This window comes from Sinohyriopsis cumingii, chromosome 2 (genome assembly GCF_028554795.1).
Source record: "Sinohyriopsis cumingii isolate HCF-2022 chromosome 2, ASM2855479v2, whole genome shotgun sequence".
In the NCBI taxonomy this organism is placed as follows: Eukaryota; Metazoa; Mollusca; class Bivalvia; order Unionida; family Unionidae; genus Sinohyriopsis; species Sinohyriopsis cumingii.
In genome coordinates, this window is record NC_142962.1 from 35,466,515 (window position 1) to 35,492,835 (window position 26,321).

Sequence of the window (26,321 nt, forward strand, 5' to 3'; positions counted from 1 at the left end):
ACCTCTAATTTCATTTGAAAAATTACTTATTTTAGAAAAGCATGAATATCAGATGACATTTTATTTTCCCTCATACTTTTATTGGCATGCTTTCAACCAGATTCATTGTGGAAATGTTTGTGTATTGTCACTTGTTTTCATGCACTTCACAGCAGTCTACTGCCTTTAACAATGTTGTATATATTATATATGCTCCAGTAATATGTCATCACTTGAATATGAACACCTTGGAGTAAAACTGTTTTAAAATTCTTGTAATAATTGAATTAAAAAAGGGAGGGGGCATTGGAAAATAGAAACAAACAGCTGGAGTGGCTTGCTTGTGTCAGACTTCTACAAAATTACTGATTATAGATCTTCCCCTCATAATTTTGTTTCCTCATCCTTTTTTTTTGGTCAATCAGCTTTCATTTCGTTACTCAATTTTCCATGAAATTGACCACCATCAATAACATCTTGCAAAATGACAATCCTGATTTACACTGACCCTGCACACGTAAAACAAGAAAACAGAAACAGCTTTGGCAGGGAGATGTGATGTCTTGGGTATTGCTTATTCAACCAATTAGGCATTTCAGCTCACTTGTACCTTACATAGTCCCCTGAAACATACATTTACGCAAAATATTATATAACATGCTTTGCAGATACAAGTTCCAAGTTAAATGAAAATTTACTTGAACTAAAAATTTGCAATGCCTAAACACAGTGGCAAACTAGTGTTCCCTCATAGTCTCGGGAATTCACGAAGGCTGCAATATTTTATAACAGATTTATATCATTAGACATAGAGTTTAAAATCTCAGGTATTATATGTCTCTTAGCTTCAATCTAATGAAAAAATGTATTTTTTTATTCTTTATTTAGCATAGTATAAGTATTGAACAAGAGAGATTCTTCATCACAATTTGCTATGACATAAATAATGAAATATTAAATGAGTAGAGTTAAATTATAAATGTTGAATATATATATATATATATATATATATATATATATATATATATATATATATATATATATATATATATATATATATATATATATATATATATATATGTGATATTAATCTTGATGTCCACCTATCCATTCATCCCTCCCGCAAAGATGATATGTAGGATATGATAAAAGATAGACTTTCATGGCTTTAGGAATTAACACAGTCTCGAATTGAGAGGCAATTTGGTACAAATATAGATAATGTTTTTATTTTAGCCAAATTTTATGCTTTTTATTTTACAGCAGGTCTTACTGCATATACCCATTGACAAGTCAAGTCAAATTGCAAACAGTGAAGATCCTAATCTGCCATAGCATAACATGCCTGCGGATCAGAGTCTATGTTGTTTTACTGATTATTCTTAAATTGCACAGACCCAGATCTGCCTGCATATTATGCAATAGCGGATCTGGGTCTGTTTAGTTTGCAGTTGGACTTTTCTTATAAACGAGTATATATGATAGGTTAACTTGGACTTTAAGACTACATTTCCTATTTCCTGTCGACATGTAAAGAATGAGAACAAAGTGATGAATTGAGATCAAATCTGGTACAGTTCTTTAAAAAAAAATAATCTCCCATTATATCAAAGCCAACAAAATCTTGTTAAAATTTTTTTCTTTTAAATCATGTATATTATCCATCATATCCAAGTCCACAGACCCAGATCGTTTAATGTGCCAGCAGATGTGGCTATATGTAATTTATTGGAACAATATGTAGAATAGTCATGATTGACCCTAATCTACATGTGCATTGTACAGTGGCATATAAGGGTCTGTGTTGTTTGCAATTGGACCTGACTTGCAAGCATAAGTGGTACTTACTGATGATCTTGTGCTAGAGGGGAGCTTCATTGTGCAGGAATGAGTGATGCTTATGAAAGCAGACATAGTTCAACAGAGAAAAATACCCTTTTTCAGTTAAGTAACTTCAGATATGTCATAATTCTATTTAAACTTTCCTTTTTTCAGACATCATCCCAGAGCAGTTTGAATGAAGCTGGTTCATCAGTGTAGGAGCAGCAAGTGATTTCAAGGAATAATAAGTGTTCATTACATCAGCTGCCAATCTGATTGGCACCTGCCATTGAAATATTAAAGGAAAGAATTGGAGGCATTTGCATGTGAAAATGTTTTATTCCAAAGACAGACCAGGCACTTATTCCTCGGACTGCTTTTGATTATATGTACTTACAATCATGAAGTTTCATGGACATTTTTGTCCATTTGTGCTAGGGATTGGGATCATTAGCTTGTCATGCATCATATTTACTTGTTTCCTTTCATTAAGTGTTAGAAGTTAAACTCGGTTCAGAAGAAAAATGTCATAGAAATTAACTTAACATCAAGTTAACTCTCACATATCCCTGACTGAATGAGTTGCTAAATGCAGATTCTTTGGTGGATAGTGGGTTGAGCTATCAATTTACTTAAGATGGAAATGAAATGATTTTTTTTTTTGTGTTTCGTTATTTTTCAGAAAATTAAAAATTATACTAGTCCAGTCATAAATCACTTTGACATTTTAGCACCATTGAATTGTATGCAATAAATTGTTCATTAAAAATATTTGTTAGAAAAAATGACTAACATCTTCGAGTTGTAGTCATAGTGGTGTGAGTTTCTTATACAATTTCTTAAATATAAACCAGGTAGCTGGTGAAGGAAGCATACTAGAGAGGTATTATTGCACCAGCCAGACTGGTACAGCAAATAAAAGCTGTCAAATCTGTATTTTGATTCTAGATCATGTGCTACGAATATTGTACCGAATGTGTAGCTTGTTCCTGTATATCGTTAATATGATGTGCTGCTGATATTGTACCAAATGTGTAATTTGTTAACATTATTGTGTACAAGTAATTTAAGCATAAATATTTTAAGCATTGAAATAAATGCTTCCTTGTTTACATTTCTCTTACTTGCTTTTTATCAGTCACTTCTGATCCAGAATTTAATATATTCATAAATGCATTTGTAACATTGAAGTGGCCTTTTTATTTTCTTCACAATTACAGTTTAAGAAGGATAAGAGTTCTGGAGTTTGTAATATCCAATTTCTTTTTGCAATTGAGGAGTTATCTTGAGAGTGGGTGTATTAATTTGATTCACTAGGGAAATCCTGAAACTAGAAAGCTAAACATTGGTTCTTGTGCTGCAGTGAGGCATGTTTTTGTAGACCACCATGATTCTACTCTTAATAACCCACTACATTAGCAGAAGAGGACATGTTTTCTGCCATGTCCATGTATCTGTATAAATGCAAATCTAAGATACATACGTCTCACATCAGATTTTGTGCAATAACACAGAAATTATTGAACAGGGAGACTTGAAATTGTATGCACTTTTTTATGGTCAAAAGACGATGACATGATAGGTTTACAGGATGTTATGTTGATTTCCTTTTTTTCATTCTTTTAGATTTATAATTTTTGAACTTCTTGGATTTCGACTTTTCATTCTTGTCCAATGAAACCAGTCTGCAAAGAATATTGTAACAAAAAACTTGTTAGTATTGAATACATTTTATTTGTTCAAGCATTTAATTAGTGCAATAATAATGTGCCATAAGTGGAAATAAAACCATTTTTCTTTCAATGTTTAACATCGTCCAGTAAACTTCTTAGTTTCTTCTATGATATTGTGTGCTTTAAACCAGACAAGATTCTGTTGTATGGTAATTTTGTCAGTGACCAGATATTGCAATTTATTGTCTACTTACTGATGTCAAAATGCATGTTACAGTACTTTTCATGGCAGAGTTTCATTTCGTAATATCTACATAAAATTTATTTTGGAGATTTATCTGTATGTTCTAATTAGAGTTCCATGCACACTTTTGGCAAGTCCTGTTGTTTTTAATTAAAATCATTTGAGCACACAACATTGGACTCCTCTTTGCATCAATCACTATGAAATACACAGGAGTCTGGTTGAATGAGACTACCCAATTCCTGTTTCATGAAGAGCAGTAAAGTGTAAACCAGTGGTTATGCATGCTTATAGAGGTGATGAAAACCTTAGAAATGAATATTTTTATGTTTCAGACAGCTGTTACTTATTAATTGGCATATTGTAATTGTTTGCCAAAATGGTCACTTAATCCAGGTTTTGAAGAGTACTTTAAGTTTTTTGTATTCTGAAAAACTTAAATTCACTACTACTGACCATATTCATCTCATATTTGTGCACATTATGTGATGGCAGATCAGGGTCTGTGTTGTTTGCAGTTTGAATTTACTTGTGAGCAAGTTCATACAGTAAATATGACTTGTATGGCTTAAGTTGTATTGTTGAAATACCACCAGATTTGCTTATGGCGAGAGAACGGAATGTGTATTGTTCCTACAAAACATGGCCAAGATACCGGTCTTGTAAATATGTATACACGATACTGCTGTTGCTGAACATGTTTTGTTGAGCTATTATCTGCAGATCTTTATAATATTCATCAGTTTCTTATCCTTTTTTCCAGGTAGGAATTTTTTTAAAAGACTTTATGTACTTTGTTGTTTGTACACTCTAATTTTGTGTACATTATCAGTCCATACAAATATATTTATCTTTAATCCTTCCCTTTTTTTAGAGGCAATTGTTTTCTTATAAAAATAAGATTTTGAAAATAATTGAACCTGAGAATTGGCTGAAAATTATTAGTAAACATTTAAAGGCTTGCACTTTTTAGACAAGAATTCCTAAAAAGTGTACTCAAAGAATTACACGCAAATGATAGACATTTTTTTGGCATCTATCTATAAAACAGTATTATCATAGCATGTTATGTACAAGTGGATTCTTGCAAATTTATAAATTGTAAGAAGTTGGAATATTGTAGAGTTCAATAATTTCATGAATTCAGTGCTGTGTACATGCTTTTTCATCACGCATTCTGTGTGTGTATGTGTATGTGTGTGTGTGCATTCAATAGGTAGAAGTGGTAGCTGATTTGGTAGTGTCAGACTTGTAATCTGATGGTAGCAGTTTAATGCCTGCCCAGGTCCGCTGCCTCTTTGTGTCCTCTGAAAAGGCACCAAGCTTCCATTTCCTTGGCATAATATAGCCAGTAATGTGTTAAAAATGCCATTAGAACCAAAAATAAAGCTGGGGGCAAAGAAAATATTTTTTAATGCACGGTATTGCAGTTGCTCTAAAGTGCCAACCAAAAACAAACCTTAAAAAAAAATATAAACTGCATGCAAATCTTCTGGATGATTTACCCTTGCAAATAAATATGAACACAAGGTATGACAAGACAATGGATAAAAGCTATAATTAAAAAAATGCTATAATTGTGTAAATGTATATAAGAGTTATGGGTAAAAAGTCTAATGAATATTTCAGAATGCAGTTGGGTCTTTGTGGTTATTGTATATTTTGCTGTCCCAATGGAATATTGAGAAGGATGAAAATTGTTTTGGGGAGAGTATGAATATTTAAATAAATTTCAAAACCTGCCCTTCTGCAGATACTAGTATGCTTACAAGGGTGGCATAGAAAATGCATATTTATTTCACACTAGCAAATTTAATCTAGTCTATTGGTTGAATGGCATTTGAGATAAACATTATTTAGGGAAAATACAAACCCTGGGATTTGTATAATGTTTGCATCAACATGACCAGTAAAAACCATTTTTAGCCATAAAATGTCAACATTGTTTTCTGTTAATTTTAGACCTACATATTGTTTTTACATTTGTGCTTGAAGATCAGCTGGAGATGTACAGATACACACAGGAAGTAAAATGCACAGGTGCAAGATACTCTTATCTCTTATGGTCAGTGGGAGGATGACATTCTTTGGATATATACTATATACCGGTAGTTTTCTTTTAATGCTTATGTGTCGTATATTTCTGTAATTTAAAAATGTTAATGTACATTTTCTCTGTACATCAGTTACCATGGTAACATAGTCACAAACTCGGGAACAATCATAGATATGTGTAATTGGTTCTGTGACATTGAACAGGAATATATATGCCTATTTCAAACACGTCAAATGTGCCTATCATTAATAAACTAAATTTACGAATCTGTGGTTATTGTTTTCACTTTTCATGTTGATGGGGGTACACAGATAATATTATCCTTGAAATTGTTAGCATGTCACACATCATCTGTCTTGAGGCAACAATACTTTTAAATCATCAGACTCATCTTTAGTTATTTTCAGTGTTTCACTGTAGGCCAAGTTAATACTTAATGTGAACCTTTAACTATATGACTTTGAAATATACCATGTTTTTTCATAGTTGGTTCAAACCATTGACAAAGTTTAGTCAAGGTATGTAATCTATAACTTTAGTAATAGCTACTGTGTGGAAACCATTTGTATTCTTGAAAATTGTACTGAGTTTGACCTTTGGCCTAGCTTTGATGTTCCCACAATCAAGTTTCTTTTTTTACCCCATTTGATTGTCATCCTCAAAATTTGGTCAAGTTGCATGGAATAGAACTAAATTTATTGTACAAAAACCAGATATGGATATATGGACATAATAGCACGATGTTTCAATGTCTGACACGAGTATCAAATGAAAGGAATGTTGAACAATTTGTAAATTCTTTTCCCAGCCAGTATTCATATCTTCAGATTATGACCATCTGTACCCAGTTTCACAGCTGTCACAAATTTTGCATCAAGTATAGTCTAAAAATGGCAATAACTCTTAGAAATTATTTGGATCACAAAGGTGTGCCAGGATCTTTTGTGTCCAAGTCTGTTGAGCCATTTTTTTGGTCATTTAATGGTTTGTCTTCTTTGTAATGTTGGCCATATTTGAGGGTGGATCAATACAGACTTAAATTTTAAAGACAATCTTGCCAGGAAATTTTTGTGAGCAGTCTTTAAAGTTTGAGAAAAAAGTAATAAAAAAGGTTTGTCTGTTTTTAGTAGTGGTGGCCATATTTGATTTTAGGTTAGCATCATTTGAACAAGTATGAAAGCCCCTCATGCCAGGATTCTTATAATATTTGGTCCAGTTATGCTGAGACTTTTTAAGAATCATCAAAATATTTTTCTGTTGTTAGTAATGGTGGCCATATTTGATGGTAGCTCAGCATCATTTGAACAAACTTGAATGTCCATGCCAGATGTTTTCAATCAAATTTGGTCAAATCTGTTTTGTGCTGTTTCAGTTAAAAGGTTTTTCTAGTTTTGGAAATGATGGCTGTATTTTATGGCACATTGGCATCTAGTCTGAGTTACCTCTGATCCTTGCCACCCCATTTTTGATATTTGGATTCTTGTTTGTCAGCGGATTAAAGGCATGACGAATGCTATGCTCACTCTATTTGAGAAAATAAATCATGTTCCTATTGATTTCATGCAGGTATATCTCGATGAAAGGTTGTTCAAGTTTTTTTGGCCAGCTAGTAAGTGGCTACCCCATGCCGACACCAAATGGTGTCGGCGAATTCCAACTTTTCAATAGGGAATGGACTCTGACCCAACACCCCAACATAAATGTCCAAATATCAAAAATGGGGTGACAAGGGTCAGAGGAAACGTGGACTAATTGGCATAATTTGAAAGGCCATGCCTGGATGCTTTATGTCCAATTTATCAAAAGATCTTATCAGTTGTCATTTAAAGGTATAGTTTTATAGTAACTGACCATATTTAAAGACACAATAGCATGATTTTAACACATTTTAAAGAGCTTCATATCAGGATGCTGTCTTTCAAACATTGGCCAAATTCTGTTGAGCAGTTTTTGAAAAGAAGTTGTAAATAGCTATTATGATTCGATGTTGCACAGCAGATGACAGTGGATTTAGGATCATTTCAGAAGATTACTTGGCTTTATGGCCTGCCACTTTATTCATTAAACTTAACTAGAGTGCACTCAAACCCAAATTTTGATAGATTACAAAACATAAACTACGTGAAATACAAGCTGTTTCAAAGTAGCAATCATTTACATACAGATGTCTGTTCAATATTAAGCTTAGTAGTAGTTGTAGGGTTTAACGCCATTTTTCAGCACACGATAGGCTATACATGGCGGCCAGTATTAACTGTGGAGGAAGAACCCGGGAAAACACCGGAAAGAACCACCGACCCACAAGAAGCTACTGGCAAGCTTTCTCACATACCTAGATTGGCCGAATCCGAGATTCAAACCCATGCAGACAGAGGTGAGATGGCATAGATCCATAACGGAGAGCGCTTTAGACCACTCGGGGCCCCAATATTAAGTTTAGTTTGTAACAATTAACACATGTAAAAGCTATGACAAAAATAATTCACCAAGAAAGCTTGCCAGTAGCTTCTTGTGGGTCGGTGGTTTTTCCTAGGTTCTTCCTCCACCATTAATACTGGCCGCCATGCATAGGCTATTGTGTGATGAACAATGGCAACCTTACAACAACAACAAAAGTAATTCTGAGTTCAACTGAACACTTACTGTTGAGGAGCTTTGTAAATATGGGGCCTGTTGAGCTAAAAACTAGCATTGTACACTCTGCATGATATGCATACAGGACTTCAGAATGAAACTACACAATCAGCGCCGACAAGGGGGGGCAACCAGGATATATCCCCGTGGCCCAGACCAAACGTTTTAATTTTATAACACAAACATTTTATCCGAACTAGAATTAGGAGAGGCCCGGTTGTTTTTTACCCCACGACCCTTGATCCCTCTCTACAGCCATGCACACAAGTGCTATAAACAATAACTCGTACAAGATCTTGACAATTAAAAAGTTGGATCAAATCTGTTTATAAAATATGGCCTCTTGAGTTTCAAGAAACTCGGCAAGTTAGATGCAAGATAAATTAATTAATATGCGTGGATTCATTGTGATACAGCATATGATATCCAAGATCTTGATATAAGTTTAAACACGGTCTGATTAAAATCCGGTTGGAAATATGGCCTCTAGAATGTTCACAAACTCAGACAATCAGATGCAGAATCACCTTTAATATTCATGAATGTTGCTCATAAGCCAACTTGTCCAAGATCTTGGTGATACTAGCTCACATACCAAGTCACAAAATGTGTTGATGGATGGACAATGGGCCATACAACAAGTTCACTTGGCCTTTGGTCAGATAAGTTGAAATTTACAAGACAGGAATCTAAAGTATGACAATTTCTGTTTTTTGACTACTGAGTGTTGAAATTATCTGTCAGCCATATTAGATATAAGACCAGCACCATTTTTCTTGAGAATCAACAATATGTAATTTGGATGCAGACCTGCCAATCCTGATGAGTTCATCTTAGTAAGGCAGTTAAGTTTGACCAGTTTTCATTAAGGTGTAACAAAATATCTTAAACTGCTACTGTAAAGCTGGAAAACGTAATTAAAAGTTCGGTATTTGGAACGTGCAGCAACGATAAACATTATGTTCAACTGAAAAGTTTGTAAAGTATGCATAGATTTTATTCACCACTAGTACAGTTGCACAAATTTTAGTTCCAAACCGTATGCAGCTCAGCGACTTGTTCTTGTCCCTCAACTTGACGTAGTCCTAAAACATAAGACACATCACCCAATATTTTTGTTCTGGGGGGTGAACAAAACCAACATGTGCTATTTCTTACATTGTAGGACTAAACTTGACGTAGTCCTACAATGTAAGACACATCACCTGATATTTTTGTTTGGGGGGGGGGAATGATAGCACTAAAACAAAAATGTGCTATGTCTTACATTGCAGAACTAAACTTGACGCAAGTTCTGGAAATTCTTTATCCATTTCACATGACAATGTCAGTCATATTTCCTACCACGAGTCATACTCAAATTGACACGCCGTGTCCAATAAACTTAATTGTGTCCCTTTGAGCTTTTATTCACAAGAAGCTGAATATTCCTTTTTATTTTTCCTATGTTGATTATTAACACTTTTCAAGAGGCTTATTTTCCCTTTTGTTTCAAACATGAATCGCTTGCTGGATGCCATTTTTAAAAAAATTCTATGATCAACAGTTTGATCATGCAGACGCTTCACATGAACAAATAGGTGCAGTTTAAAGCAACTGATGTGCTGCTGTAAAGTTAGTCTGGTGCCCTGACCAATTTCGCTACTTATAATATAAAACCCAGATCCAAATCAAACATAGATGAACAAATTTTCTGGATTTTTCAGCAATGATTATATATTTCCCTAGTTTTTGCTTTTATGCCATAAGTCTGTATTTTAAGGGTAATTTTCATAAGATTTCCGGCAAAATCGTAAGAGTTTGCAGGTCTGTGGATGATGTGACCAACAAACGAGGTGGAGCAGCAAAATGATTTTCATGATGGCTGCTGCTGTAGCCATTTTGGAAGTCAGATCAACACCATTTTCCACATGTATTGAACAGGGTTGATGCCTCTGCCAAATCTTCAGACTTTGCAGCCCTTCCCACCACTCCAGCTTCTGTGATATCTGCAAAATTTAATGCAACAGCCTGTCTGCATATCTCGTACTTTTCTCAGTTAAGTTTGACTCTGGACCTTTCAAAATTGTTCCCATGTTCTGCACCATGCAGATAGATAAAAATTCTAAAACTGATGTGGATGTCTTCTTACCATTGTTAATTATATTCCCGTTTTTGTATGTGGGAGTTCTAAGATATAAAAAAAATTGGCATAGGTCATTTTTCCAATCAGCTTTAAAAACTTCTTTTTTTATTGTGTAGAAAAGATATGATGCACACGTTCATGCATTAATGGACATTATAAGAGCCACTTTTTTTAAAATACAAGAAGAAACAATAACATGAAACCAAAACTTTTATTTCAGAATCCATGTATGCTACAAAAGTTGCTCTGGAATGATCCAAAAAATCACAATCTCTCTATCTCTCAGGTTCACAGACCTGATGGCATTAATTCTTTTATGTTCTGAAAAATGCTTCTTCTTTGAAGTAAAACAACAGATCCCTTGGCTTATAAGAATGATATAAAAGATGCAAATATGAAGCAAGTCTGATTCTGAAATTCACTCAGTCCATCTGTGAACACAATGTGGGTTGGTACAGACATAGTAGAGTCTCATTCCCTCCTGAAGAAGAAAAAGATTTTTTTGTTGTTAAAACAAATTTTTACAGTAGTTTATGACAAAATGAAACATGAATGAAAATATTATGAACACTATCATTTTGTAACAACAAAATATCAACAAAATTCATGGACAATGAATTAAAAAATTTCATAAATTCAATTACACAGCATACACAATATATTCAATAACTTCTGACAGGTTTTACCCCACTTCAGTATATCACTTAAATTATTTTTCATATAAAGTCTTAAATATTACCAAGCCCCATTGATGCTGTGAGTAAAAGATGTTAAGTACACATGTGAGCACAATTTTTATTCCAACTTCTTTATTCTCAAGGCCAAAACTGCCCCTTGGCACGATGAAGCTATTTAAACCAATTTATACTGATTTAAAGTCCTGCAACTGAAAAAAAATGTACAGGAAGAATAAACAACCTTGTAAACAGAGTAAATAATAATGTTTTTAATTGTTTCAAAGTTTTTTTAGGGGGACAATGAAATATTGAGGTATGTTCAATACTTTGTACGAAAGATAAACCACTGAATCCTACAATAAATAACAAAACAAAACTTGCACAATAAAATAGACCAAATGGCTGGGCCTGCATTTCAAGCCCACATTCAAACCAATGCTGTAAAATGTGTCCTAAACCCAAGGTCAAAAGGGCAAGCACATGTGACACAATGAACTGCCTTAGTTATATGGGTTCATCCCAAGTATGAACGATTCAACCCTGGTGAGAAGAAAAAGTGTTTAGAAAATGTATACAAATGAGAATTGTAACCATATCATAACATTAATTTCTATGACCATCACCTTAAGGTCAAGGGTAATAGGATGAACTGGTGTAGCTTCATAATGATTCATACCATGTACGATGAAAAACAAAAATGGATTTAGGAAACAGATGCAAATGAAAAACTAAAAACTTAAACTTATCAAACATTTGACGATGATGATGCCACCTTAAAAGTTGTTGTTTTTGTAAGGTTTAATACCATTTTTCAGCACAAGATAGGCTACACATGGCAGCCAGTATAAATGGTGGAAGAAAAACCTGCGAAAACCCAGAAAGAACCACCGACCCACAAGAAGCTACTGGCAAGCTTTCTCACATACCCACACTGGCCCAACCCGAGACTGGAACCCATGCAGACAGAGGTGAGGTGGCAGTGATGCATAATGGTGAGCACTTTAAACCACTCGGCCACTCAGGGCCCACCATAAAAGATACTGCTGTGTCTTGCTTCTCGCTAAAGTGGCTATAACTAATACTGATGGAATGAGTGTTAGATTTATTAAACTAGACATGTTAACAAATGGTTTTGAGAAAAAAAATTTGATTACAAAGAAAATATTGTAGAAAGGTCTTGCAGTAAAATTTCATGAACTAAGGTGATGTGTTACCTCGGCTCTAGAGCTATGAGATTGGAAGAAGACAGCTTCCTTGTGGTTACATCGAGGACAGGGGTGGTCTTCTGTCCTTGGTAATGTTGGGTCAGCAATTACATCTCCTATGATCTGAGTCAACTCACTGTAAGAAGGATATACATAAATGTATCCAAGAAACAAATGTATCACTTTTACAGATTACCCCCCCCCCCAAATTACCATCATCCAAGGATTCTACTATCTGAATCATTTTAGACTGTGCAAGAGTTATATCCCTTATGTAAAATGGTTCACAGCATGTGTAAAAAATATCTATCTAAAAGTGTTCCTGTCCTAAATAATAAAACACAGTTTTATCAAAATTACATGAAAATCACATCAAAGTTTCATCAAAATTACATGAAAAGAGTATCAAAGTATGTATTTATTATAATATGACTGAAATAATTAGAGCAAGAGAGGCTTGTTCTGTAAGATTTTGCAGATGGTTCATATTTCTATTCTTCAATCAAAATCAATAAAGGCATTCATTTGATATTTGTTATTCTATGTCTATTCTTTTTCACTTAATAGAATAAAGATCCTGAAAATTCATGTTTCATTTTAAATATTAGAAAATTAAAAATAACTTTACCCCAGCAATTTCCTGTGTTCAAATCTCTGAAGTTTAAAAATATTCTTGAATCAATTCCTAACTTTGTAAACTTCATTTTTCAAACTTCCATAAAGCTTTTCAAATACAATGTATCAAGGAAAAATCTTTATTTACAAGACATAGTATTCAAGTTATCAGACAATGGAAAAATGTTAAATTTAACACTACAAACAAAGCCTTAGTTGGAAAGCCACTTACTCAACTTCGTGTGTGATTTTGTTGACGTAAATGCAAGGATTGTCAGCAATCTGTTGGTAATCACAATTTCTACACTAGAAAAAATAAAAGGCACCAAATTAAAATATTACTGTATTTATTTTAGAATGATAAAATGACAATTACCACATATACCCACTGATAAATCAGGTCCAGCTGAAAACAACATATTGTGCCTGATCATCCATCTTCTAAAGCAATGGCTGATCAGAATCAATATGGTTTATTCTATTGTTTAGTCCATACAAACTGCATAGACCCAGTTATACCAGCACATTATAGTACGGCATAGTTGGGTTGATACAGTTTACATCTAGATCCAACATACAAGTGAGTATGTATGTATATATGGTATTAAGGACTTTATATAATACACTACCAAATCATCAACGATGCAGTTATTACGTCTCTCTTGATGGGAAAATAAGAAAACCTGGAGAAAACTATGCACCTTGCATAAGCAGCTACTGACATTTGCATATATGCCAGCTTTGGACCTCTTGAACTCCAAGCAAGTGTCCACTGTAACAATGCCAATCCACCCTAACCCTTACCCCATTCCAATCAATAACAAGAGAACCCCTTTTGTCAAGCCTGCCTTTTACTGAACTAGAATGGACAGACATCTGGATGAATGGCAATGCATGCGGATGTCAAACTGACCACTGCCAAGCTTCAGCCAAGATGGGCTCAACAAAACTAAACCGATTTGTACATTCACAATGTTGAATTCTGTCTCCAAATCAGTGAACAAGTAAAAAAGAAAATTATATATATATATATATATATATATATATATATATATATATAACACCAATCTTATCAACAAAACACAAGTCTAGGTCCTGAATTAGGGGCGTGAATTAATGTCAATAGAATATCAAGGATATTTCTTTTCTGCATTAATAATACATATATTTCGCTATGTGTACAGAAAATATAATATTTTGAGAGTTGGCAAATCCAAAACTTCAATATTTTTGTTGTAAAAGATGAAATATACCCAATATTAATGAAGGAAAAGAATGTTCCATTTAAAATATATACACCAATCTTTATCTATAACTGAGGCTTTGAAGATTAAGCTCACCATTTACTTCCCCACCATTTCCTTCATAAGTTCACCCAGTCACATTATCCTGACACCAGGCTGACCAGTCCTAACACTAACCTCTTAATGCTGAGCGCCAAGCAAGGCAGCTGTTAGTACCATTTTTGTAAGTCTTCGGTATGACTCGGCCGGTGATCGAATCCACGACCTTCCGCATTGGACTATATAAGATTTAGCATGAAAATAGCAACAAATGTTAAGAATGACCTATCCTGGTGAAATAAACAATATCTATAATGCATTACAATATATCTACCTTTATCTAATTGCAACAGCATGTTGGATGAAATGAAAATACACTGACATTTTTAGAGTGCTGACAAGGTAGAACAGTTGTCATAACTTTACATGCATAAAGAAACAACCAGTCATGGATCAAATCTCTTCAGTGAAACAATAATTTCAATGTCCAAAAGTTAATGCTGCTATTTCAAGGTTTAGTTTACATTATGTTCATTTTTCTTGTCAGTTTAACTTGTCATATTGTTATGAGTCTAGGATCATAAAATAAATAACAGAAAAAAGTTAAAGACAACAAGCTTTGTATCATTTAACAAATAAAATTTATTTCCCTAGAATACAAAGTGAAAATGAGAAAAAAGTTTTGTTGAATCACAGTAATATAATTCCAGGTCTGAATTCACCATAAATTCCAGTCAATGTCTCTATCCAAGAATTTTATCAGAGCACTTTTGTATTTCCAGAGAAAATAATCACTTGAATTCAATAATTTGAAGAAAAATATTCACCCCCTCTGGACACAATATAATACAACCTGAAAGTGCTAGATGTCAAAGCATGAATGACCAAGTCCTAACAATCACAAGATTATACAGTTATCTACTTGACCTCAGGTCACAATTAACATTTTCCAAAAAATAACCATTACCTAATGGAAAATAACCTCCTAGAATGATACTGATGTTTACAAAACAATAACCTGGATTATGTATAATTCACTTGGGAAACTCCAAAACTTTGACCCAAATAAACATATTTACCTTTTCTATTAATAATGATCCTGATATTAAGCCTATACACACAGAGAATAAGTTAGCTATGTATTAATACAGACTTTATTTATTTTGAGAAGGTAACTCAATTAGTTACAGAACTAATCTACCATGAGGCCTTCTATCCGTTATGTCCTATATAATGCATATATAACATGATGTAAAGAATCTAACTTGACACTAAATAAGTAATTTTAATATTCAAATTATCAAGCCGGGAACACATGCACAGGCATCTGTGAAAACATAAACATATATAAAATATAAAATATCATCCTGCATTGAAAAATTCAACTATGAAAATGATGCAAAATTACAGAAAAGCAGGCAATATTTTTTGTACTAGAACTGTTCAATTTTATAAAGATTTCATCTATTTAAGACATCGATTATGAAAAGAAGAAATGCTAGCAGCCTGCCTTATGTCACTGGGAATGTTGTTCCATACCAGAGGAGCAGTATATTGAAAACTTTTTTTTAAACAATTCCTTCTTTGGCCTTGGTATAATGTAATTTTTATTTCTTATGGACCTTAAATTTGAAGTACCATCAGCATCTCTTTGGTGAAAGATATTGCTTAGATAGACAGGAATGGCTTTTCTGGATACTTTATACATCAATTTGGCCTTTCTAAGAAATATTCTTTCATGTATTGTTAAAACCTTTATATTATTCATTGCATCCTGAAAATTGTCTATACACTGATCAAGCATTAAATGGCAAACCCTCTTTTGGAGCCTTAAAAGTGTTGTTTGGATTTGGATTTTTTTAAAATGTAGCTTTAACAATTTTTCAGTCAGTGTGGCAGTTTATAGTGATGTCTAGTACTGGGGCATCTTTCTGCAGCCATGTAGCATGATGCCCCACCCAGTCACATTATCCTGACACCAGGCCGACCAGTCCTAACACTAACCTCTTAATCCTGAGCGCCAAACAAACCAGCTGTTAGTACCATTTTTCTAAGTCTTTGGTATGACTCGGCCAGGGATTGAACCCATGACCTCCCACATCTGAGGTGGACGCTCTAACCACCAGGCCACCAGAGTGGTCTAAAAGTGTTATGTTTGAATTATAAGTATTACCCCAAATTACATTACAGTAGTCCAGATATGGCTGAATATAACTTTTATAAAAGATGATCCTATACTGAAGAGGAATGTATCTTTCGATTTTCCTCAGTAGCCAAAAATAAGAATTAACCATTTTTGAAACATATTTAATGTGAATAGACTAAGTAAGATTATTATCTACAAATACACCAAGAATTATATCTTGAGGTCATATTAAGGCTCACATTGTCAAACAGAACCTGGAGTTGTCGTTATCTAGTCTTGCTTATTTTTGCTGTGTTGTAACTAGAAGGGCTTTCATTTTTTCTGTATTTATTATTATACTGTTTTCCTTGCACTATACTTGCAGTCTGTTGAGAGCATCTTGTAAGTTATTTTCAAGTACCATTTTGGTTTTACCCATCTCAGTCAGTGTAGCATCATCTGCATAGAGGTCAGTAGAAGAAATTGAAGTTCCAATCTTAAGAGGTAAATCGTTTATAAATAGAATCAATAACAGAGGTCCAAGGATAGAGCCCTGTGGTACTCCACAATTAATATTTTTACTTTCAGAAAGTTGACCATTTAAAGATAATTTTTGCATTTGTTGTTTACAAAGAAAGAAAAAGAAGAGTCAAATCAAATCAAGCAGAAATGAACTCAATTTTGGACAAGTCCGTCATACAATGTTACATTACAATAGCATTTAAAGAAATAAAATTTTTTAAACAAACAAACGATTAAATTAAATATACATAACAATATATTACAGTGTATGGTGAAAATCTTGTACTTTGATGTTAAAATAAGGACATTATTAAGATGTAAATAAAGGAATGACAAAAACTGAAAAATATTTAACAACAAAGTTTCTGTATTTCACTCTTAAGGATATAATAAGCATAAATGTTTAAAAACAAAAAACAAACTTGAAAATTGCAAGCTGTGTAATATTCACTTGAACAGACCATTGGTGAACAAATAGTTTCCAAAATATTACAAGTATTTATGTATTAAACTGAATGACAAATTATCTCAATTAGAACTTATTTTCTAACTTGTCTACTGTAGTAGTCTATGACAACAGTTTCAACATTGAATTTCTAAGAAGCTGATTATACAAAACAAATATATCTACTTACGGCATAAAGCAGTGTCTTGTTCTCTTTGTCTTCTTTTGGGTACAACATATTATTGCTATATGAAAAATAAACATGCTTTGAAAAAAAAAATTGGATGCTGTAATTAACACAAAATATAACAAATCAAAAAAAAAGAGTAATTTTATAAATGCATTTTTATCTTGCATGGAGTTGCAGGTACATCTGGGCTGGAAACATTCCTTGGATCAAATTACAGGTGTTTAAATAGGTCTAAATATCAAACTTAACCTAATTCTGCAATAATAATTACACACATGTAAAGAACAGTTTAAGGAGCTATCTTTCGTACCCTGGGTCACTCAAAACTGAAGTAAACCAGACATCCTTGCTCTGCATTTAAGATAGAGAGCATTCAACTGAATTGACTTCTGTTAAAATATATTAGGTATCATTAAATTTCATAATTATGCACCTACATGAACAATAAACTGCTGAGAGGAAAAATGAAATGACTGATTTTCTGGGATCACTGGAAACGGCAATATATTAATAATAAACATTCATATACATGAATAACTTTATATCACGTGACTACCTAAAGCTCTGGATCTGTGCCTGCCTGAGTTCAAAGAAAACGCATTTAATGCTGAGCTCATCAGTCAGATTTATTAATCTTTAACCAAATGATTATATCATCAAATATGTGCAAGTACGAATACTGAATATAATCAGTCAAAATATTTAATGAATGGTTCATCGAAGGTATGCAGCCGACAATTTCTGTTTGTCATTGCTGACCACAGCACTTATTCCCTCAGGAAGTAAATAAAATTTAAAAAACATTTAAGAAAAACAAGTATTCCCAAAATTGATTTGTGCACCTAACTGAGCTGGTTTATTCAGGTACTAGCAGTGCATTCCATATACTAATCATTATAATATATATTCAAAAAATTCTTGAAATTGATTTGTGTAACTAAATGAGCTGGTTTCTCCTAGTATTTTTTAAGCTCTTAGTGTACACACACACACACAAACACATATATATAAAACCAGTGCAATAGGAAACATGGTTTTTTTAAATACTTTTTGAGGGCCTTCAAACAACCTTTTGTCTAATCCCTCAACAAACAACATGCACATAGCTAAAATAGTTTACAGAATTGTTTCTTTACTTAAAACATTTAATCAAATCCATAAAATTTGCATAATCAATAATGATTAACTAGTAAACAACATAAATACTTTTTGTTCAATAACATGTGTTACAAAACCATACAAGATCAATGGCAAGGATAAAAAAACTATGAACTTTGGGCGAGATGGGACAGTAATGATTTCATAATTAAATTTTTGGGGCTGCTTTTGTAATTGGCTAACTTTGTTATTGACTAACTCAAGAATATGCAGAATTAGTCTGATTTCCCTCTGACCCTTCCCGTCCCATTTTTGATACAGTATCTTCATAAATGTCCAAATATCAAAAATGGTGTGGGAAGGGTATGAGGAACATCGGGTTAATGCCGAGTATGCTATCGTTCATGCTATGGGCCAATATCTCCAGTTACCATTGGAAGCATGTATGTCTGCAAACATTCCTTAATATAAAATAAAAATACAAAAATAATGACAAAGTTTGATAAAGACACTAGCTCTTTGAATACTACTTGGACTTCAAAGACTGGTTGATCCCTTCTTTCACCAGTTAACTCAAGACAAAATGTATTCCATTAACCCGCAGATTTGTAAATTTTCCGCACCCAAGAAACAGTGGCCAGAAGAAGAGGCACTTGATTCAGGGAGACACCATTGATAACAAACTCCCAATTAACAAAGTTAGTTATTGGTTTTCCCTAGTCATACAATGTAAGACATAGCACATGTTGGTTTTGTTTTAGTGCCCAATACATAAATATCAGTGTCAAGGTCTTACATGTAGGACTATGGTTTTCCCTAGACCAACAAGCAGATCTCCACTTTTTTTCCTTCTGGCATTACTGGTAATGATGAATTGGTCTCTAACCAGTATAGTTTCCCCCTAGTCCTACAATGTAAGACTCTACCCTGGCATTTATGTTTTGGGGGCCGAGCAAAACATAAATATCATGGTCGACGTCTCACATTTGCGTTGCATAGAAACACCGAAACACACCAAAATGCTGGAACACCGAAACGCTGAATTGTATATACCATAGCTGGAAATTGTGAAATTTGCGACATTTTCGAAAAAAAATAACATTTACTGTTAATAGTGTCTAATAAAATTTTGAATAAGTTTAATGCTTAATCTAACAATTACGTATTAGTAATGATTTATTAATAATGCCGGGATGTATGAACTTTGTGAAAATCAACAATTTCAATATCCGTGCAGTGTAAGTGCAACTATCAAGAATTATGCGCAGACAATTATTTAATGATCTAAATACAAAGATATATGCAAAAATGGCACGTTAAATCATTTCCATATTTATTTTGGAATTTACATCACAATAAAACTGTTTGGCCCGTGATTCAGAGTAGTTATATTTTCCGTATTGATTGTTCAATAATAATAATAAGAAGAAAATAAAGTACACACAGTTTTCCTTTTATAACAGCTTTTCTTCTATACCCATATGTATTCACTTCTTTGTCAATGGCATCATCCGCTAGTTTCAAACTGATTTTCATAACCACATAAGCGGCAAATCTAATGTTTGATTGCTATGAAACTAGTATCTTTACATGCCTGCATTTCTTGTTCATATTTTTGATAAGGTTTAAACTTCATATTAATAGGACTTGTATCATCATTTTATAGTAGGTTATGTGATGCTTTGTATATAAACAGGTATAAACTAGTAAACTGTCCTTTGGAATATATAGTATGGCAACGTGTTAATTATTTGGTATATTTTGTGAGGGTGCAAATTTCTGTCGATGAAGAACACTTAATTTGGGCCAGAGAATATTTAATTAGACTTACAGGGACAGGCACTGTTAAATCACTATGCTGCAATGATTTCTAATGTCTGTGTCAGGTGAGGAAGTGATTCTTAATTAAGCCTTCGTTTATTTAACCGTGAGTCAGACTAGAGGATGGCAGATAACTTCAATTTTATATTGGCACTTTTGGAAATTCTCCAGAACAGTTATTTGGAAAAGTAAAAATCAAGTTGACCCCAATTTTAGCGCCTATTATAAAAGGTGGTAAATATATTTCATCCTGATTGGTTACATAAATAAGGGGCATGTTTCCAAAACTAAATTTCCTAGCTGTATATAGTCCCCCCATCGAAAAATCTAATCAGTTGGCATTTTTCCTGCAAGAGTGAAACTGTAAGGGACTCCAAGAGTAAATTTGGAAGAAATTCTCTCATAAAACATTTATCACAGGGGCTGGATGTCTGGAAAGTCAACGGACACAATTCTGGCGGAATAAGCGAACAAAACTTGAAGCTTGATGTATTTGCATCAATTTCATGTAATTCATTGCTACCAATATAATGATTTGCTTGAATTTAGTTGTTTATATTTGCATGAATTTATTTGTTAAAACCAGTAGATAAACTGGGTTTTAGTTAATCTATCTGAATTCGTACAATGATCTCTATATAAGTTTGACGAATTGTTTGAATTGGTTGTCTTGTTTGTATAGGAATTAGGTATTTTAAGATTTCATGCATTACTTGCAGAATTTGTAGTCAACATAGATATTTACATGTATTCTGAATAATCATACAAATATGATCAGTTCATTTAGCATCAGTGGATAATGGTAGTCCAAGTATATATGACTCAGACCAGAGAGAAAATGCATATTGTCAAAATAGAATTTTGGATACGACAAGTCGGTATGACTGTTTGCAATTAATGTCCATGATTGAAGTATTAAATGAGAAACTTATGTTGTTTGTCCATGCAGTAAGATTTTTCAACATCATTGTTTATGATCATTTGTAGTTGTGACAAGTCTGTAGAAGAAATCGCAACAGAAGTATCATCAATAAATAGTACCGCTTGTGAGTTGAAGTCGTCTGCTTTATCACTGACATAAAAATAATAGTAAAGGCTCTAGCACAGAACTTTGGGGAACCCCAGTTACTTGATATTTTGATTATACTTAAGTTCTGTGAAAAACAGCTCCAGGTGTCAATAATAACAGTCCCTATACGCCTTTCCTACCTATATATTATCGTTTTATGCACAAATTAATAAAATAATTATTCCAACCTCAGAGATATAAAATAAAAAGAGAAACAAAGAAACACACACTATCAAGAGCCACGAGAAATACCTGTATGTATGTATGTATGTATGTATGCATGTATGTATGTGTGCATGCGTGCATGTATGTATATGCAATCTAGCTGGGGAGTTTTGTGAATATGGACTCAGATGTATTTTGCTGTCTTATTTTCTCCCTTTTTAGCATTTATTTTGTTCTTCATACGAGAGAGAGAGACTCGCACACACGGAGACACTCCTTCAGACGTACACAGTCAATTTCAGATTTAAAAATCTATTAACAATATCAACAATTAGTGATAATACATGAATATTAAATTCTAATATTAAATTCTTCACATATACCTTAAACTACAACAATATTTCACATCATGGCTGTCAAATAAAGTTAATAGTACAATATAGTATGCAATTCTAAAATAACAGCTGCAAATAAACACTGAACTATACAAACGTGCATAAATAGATATTGACTTTTCAACAAGAAACCTTACACCACAACAAAATTGCACACAATGGCTGTCAGAGTTAACAGTACCATATAGGATGCAATCCTAGGATAGCAACAGCAGATAAACACTAAACTTTAAAAACATGCATACTATAGGAACATGTATACATAAATATTCACTTTTCAACAAAAAACATTATAAAACAACAAAACTGCATACAATGGCTGTCAAAGTTATAATTACAATTTAGGATGCATTCCTAGAATAACAGCACACATTTATTCATAATTTCCATGCCTTTGTTTTCCTAGTATAGATCACAAGACAAAAAACTGCTTGGTAAGAAAGAATGTTGAAACACAGTGTTGCAACACGTGATGTGGCTATCAGAAAGTCTCATAAGTTTCATAAGAACGGACAATTTTATTGGACATTCAAGAAAAGAAAACAATCACATACAAATCTAAAATTGATGCTTTAAGCCAAGTCCAATTATGGAACTGTATGCATGATGCAAAGTTCAAACATTTTGATTTAATACTACATATAGGGCCAAATGTTGTGATTTCAGTTTATTGTAATTTTATATTCTACTGACAACTGTTACATTAATGTTTGGTGCAACTGAACTTCTGTAAGAAAATTACATGAAAGCAATCGAGCTTCTTTCCATTGTTGGTCCAAAGAAGCTTAAGTTAGTAGACACATAATTGCCTCTGACAGAAAATGTATTTTATTTAAATGACTTGGTGGACAAACATTTAAAAAACTTGAGAGGTTCATTAATAGGGACTGGTGAATACCAACTCGCTGACAGTTACAGAGACATTTCAGTGACGGAATGGGTGGCACAAACTACCGAACAAAGTCAGAAATTGTACACAAAATTCAGGAGCTTCATTCTTACAGGCAGTAAATATGTGACATCATCAGATGGACAGTCAGAAATCGTGGTTCCGAGGACATGTGGAAAGAAACCAGTTCAAAGAAAACAGAAAATAAACAAACGAAGAATGACAAATAAAAAGAATAAGACAAACAAATGGCATAATTTTAGATATGGTATAATGCAACAAACAAACTTACTGCTGCACGGTAACTTCTGCGATTCCGTGTATAAACCTATATCTACTATTAATTTGTTTGAATCAGCTATTTTAAAAATGGTTTTCCAAACCTCATACGCCGCAAATCAACTGTTTGATTGCTAATAAGTTGACATCTGTAAATGCCCTCATTTACTGTATGTATTTCTGGATCACGCTCAAATTTCATATTAATAAGATTTATATTATCATTTTATTACTGACTATGTGATGCAGTATATAAAGATGTATATATTAGAACAGGGTGGGCCATCATCTTAATCCACTGGCCACAAGAACCAAAATGGTAAAGTTCTTAAGCAATGCATGCTGATTTACATTATAATTATAAAACTAATTTCGTATGAGCGCAGGCCACACAAAAGATTCGTGCGGGCCACATTTGGCCTACAGGATTGCAGTAGGATGACCCTGTACCTGAAATTTGTCCTTTGGAATATACAGAACGGCAACGTGTTAATTACTTAGTATATTTTAAGGAACGAATTGTATATATATATATATATATATATATATATATATATATATATATATATATACACACACACACACACATATATATATTTTGTTCATGACGTTTTATTCCGAGACTAAACTCTTATCAGTTTAATTAATATAACTTGGATGTGTTTATTCCTGTTATTGCTGCATTATATTTCTGTACTAGCCGAGTTGGCATGTCAGACTTGCCTTATTTGTACAATAATTTTTAAACATTTGTGTGTTATATGAAACAAAAACATTTTGAAATATGTTCCAAAAATGTATTAAACCCATTTCTGACACTATCCAGTATCCCATACTCTTCTTCCAATAAAAGAACAGGTTTAAAAAATGGTCAACAAAAGACGGAAATGATCTGACATGCCATTCTTGCATACTTCTTCGCATTTAGACCATTATCGCGCATAAATCATGACAGTTACACTTAAACCAGGGATGGGCAAACTACAGCCCGCGGGCTGCATGCAGACTGCCAAGGGCTTTCATGCAGCCCACCAAGGGTTTTCATGCGGCCTAGGAAAAAGTCATCATTTGCACTGACTCTGTTTATGTTACTCTGTTTATCAAATAAATGTGCTTCTCCTGAAGTTTAAGTTTTCAAATATTAACAACATATTAACAACTGAAAATTAATTAGATGTTATTTAGAAAAACCTTTTGTTTTTGCTATTTCAAATATTATCTATTTTACTTAAGGAACTATGCGGCCCGCGACAAGGTGTAAATTTGTGTATGCGGTACTTGCACTGGAAAGTTTGCCCACCTATGACTTAAACTATATAGCTGTTTCACCTGCTTGTTTGCGCAAATCTCACACATCCCGTAACTTAAGATAATAAGAAAAATGTAATTATTAAAATAACCACAATATAATAATCAACTTAATAAATCAATATTAATATGTGTTTATTATTAATTGATGAAGCATTAAACTCGTGTATAAACTGCAATACACGCTGTTATTATTCATATTTTTACTTTCCAAACTGTCGCCAAAAGTCGCAGTTTCCAGCTTCTTTTTAGTTTGATGTTGCATCACTTGCAGAAAAGAAAGTACATATTAAATATCACAGATATGAATTATACATACAAAACCAATATACACTATGGTATAAACGATATAATTTAAGTGCGTTTCGGTGTTTTTTTTAATTGCGTTCCGGCATTTCGGTGCGTTCCGGCGTTTCGGTGTTTATATGCACCCCATACAGTTGTAAAACAAAGTTTGCCCCTAAAATTAACGCTAAATCAAGTGCCTGTTGCCAGACGTTACAAAACAAAAAATAAAAATACAGGGTGAGGAGGATTACGATTTCTGTTTAATAAATTTATTGTAGTCTTTGACTGCTAGCTCTTACCATTCTTTACAAAACCGTATGCCAACAAAACCAGGCCCAGCGTCGTGTTGATCGTATAGATCCATGATTCTTGAGTGGCAAAGTCGTAGTGCGCAAATATGTATATTACAAGTGACGAATGTTTAAAAGGTGTTCCAAATGCGATTGGTCGATACTTTATTTCTTTTCTGCGCAGACAGCGAGTTAAAATTGTACATGTCATCCTCGGCTAAAGTTTGGCTCAGCATAAAGTGTATGAAGGCTAAATAAGAGTTGCAAGTAATATTAAATAATTTAAAACATGTCAGAGGAACGCGTCGACTTCGTAGTTTTCGGTGCCAGTGGTTTTACAGGCCAGTTTGTGGTCGAAGAACTGGCACGAATTGCAGACGAAGAAAATAATTTGACATGGGCAGTTGCCGGTAGGAGCATGGAGAAACTACAAGAAGTTTTAAGAAATGCTTCCAGCAGGACAGGTGAGTATGTAAAAATTGGATATTATTCCACTTAAAAGAGTTAGTATTGCAGCCGCGGTCACATGAGCGGTTTCATAAGGGAGCACCTAAGGCTAATCACCCTAGTCTACAAGGTAAGACGTATCGCCATGTTATTGATGTTTTAGTGCTACGACCCCAGAAACTTAAGATATCAGCGTCTAAGTCTTAATGTAGGACTACTAATCACCCAAGACTCTTTTAAAAAAAAGACATAAAATTTGAAATTATTTTTCCAAAATTAATAGAAATCATTAAATTTAATCCTAAATACCCCACCCCCAAGAAATAAGTTTAAGCTGATAACAGATAATAAAGTCATACAGGTCATGTATGCGTTCAGTGCCAACTATTTTAATAGCAGCAGTATGTTTTATTTAGCATTTTTCTTTTCGCGTGCAGAAAAATCCAGTCCATTTAATTGAATACACCCCTCTCTAGTGTGAAGAGTCGTCAGTATAATGTAATCCTCTTGTACACCTAGTCTGGACCTTAGTATGGTCACATGCATGGACCATGCATATGCAGAATGAACACAGATCATCTTTTTCAAGGACACTGTATTTATCAAATTTGTGCCATGATTCACCAGAGGAAATTTGCCTTAGCAGCATTTTTTAACTGCTTTTGCAGCCTGACCTCG

General features: G+C 33.5%; 3 protein-coding genes across 8 annotated transcripts in view; 2 read left to right on the forward strand and 1 right to left on the reverse strand.

Moving 5' to 3' along the window:
• LOC149804621 (uncharacterized) overlaps positions 1 to 6,039 on the forward strand; it is an 81,280-nt gene extending 75,241 nt beyond the window's left edge. For all 5 annotated transcript variants that reach the window (XM_089942508.1, XM_089942491.1, XM_089942499.1 and 2 more), the window contains one exon: positions 1,975 to 6,039. In XM_089942508.1, the coding sequence (XP_089798634.1) occupies positions 1,975 to 2,019 (45 nt within the window). In that variant the 3' untranslated portion in view covers positions 2,020 to 6,039. The remainder of the gene's footprint in view (positions 1 to 1,974) is intronic.
• Positions 6,040 to 10,729: 4,690 nt separating this feature from the next.
• Positions 10,730 to 25,336, reverse strand: LOC149804622 (DNA-directed RNA polymerase II subunit RPB9-like). The gene is made up of 5 exons (XM_089942556.1): positions 25,206 to 25,336; positions 17,595 to 17,649; positions 13,262 to 13,335; positions 12,424 to 12,550; positions 10,730 to 11,013 (listed from the first exon to the last, which is right to left on the reverse strand). The coding sequence occupies exons 1-5, from the start codon at positions 25,268 to 25,270 to the stop codon at positions 10,951 to 10,953; spliced, it is 384 nt and encodes a 127-aa protein (XP_089798682.1). The 5' UTR covers positions 25,271 to 25,336; the 3' UTR covers positions 10,730 to 10,950.
• A 1-nt stretch (position 25,337) lies between these two features.
• LOC149804623 (saccharopine dehydrogenase-like oxidoreductase) overlaps positions 25,338 to 26,321 on the forward strand; it is a 58,695-nt gene continuing 57,711 nt past the window's right edge. Inside the window, exon 1 of one of the 2 annotated variants that reach the window (XM_089942552.1) lies at positions 25,338 to 25,660. In XM_089942552.1, the coding sequence (XP_089798678.1) occupies positions 25,486 to 25,660 (175 nt within the window). In that variant the 5' untranslated portion in view covers positions 25,338 to 25,485. The remainder of the gene's footprint in view (positions 25,661 to 26,321) is intronic. The other variant, XM_089942548.1, reaches the window with a different exon arrangement.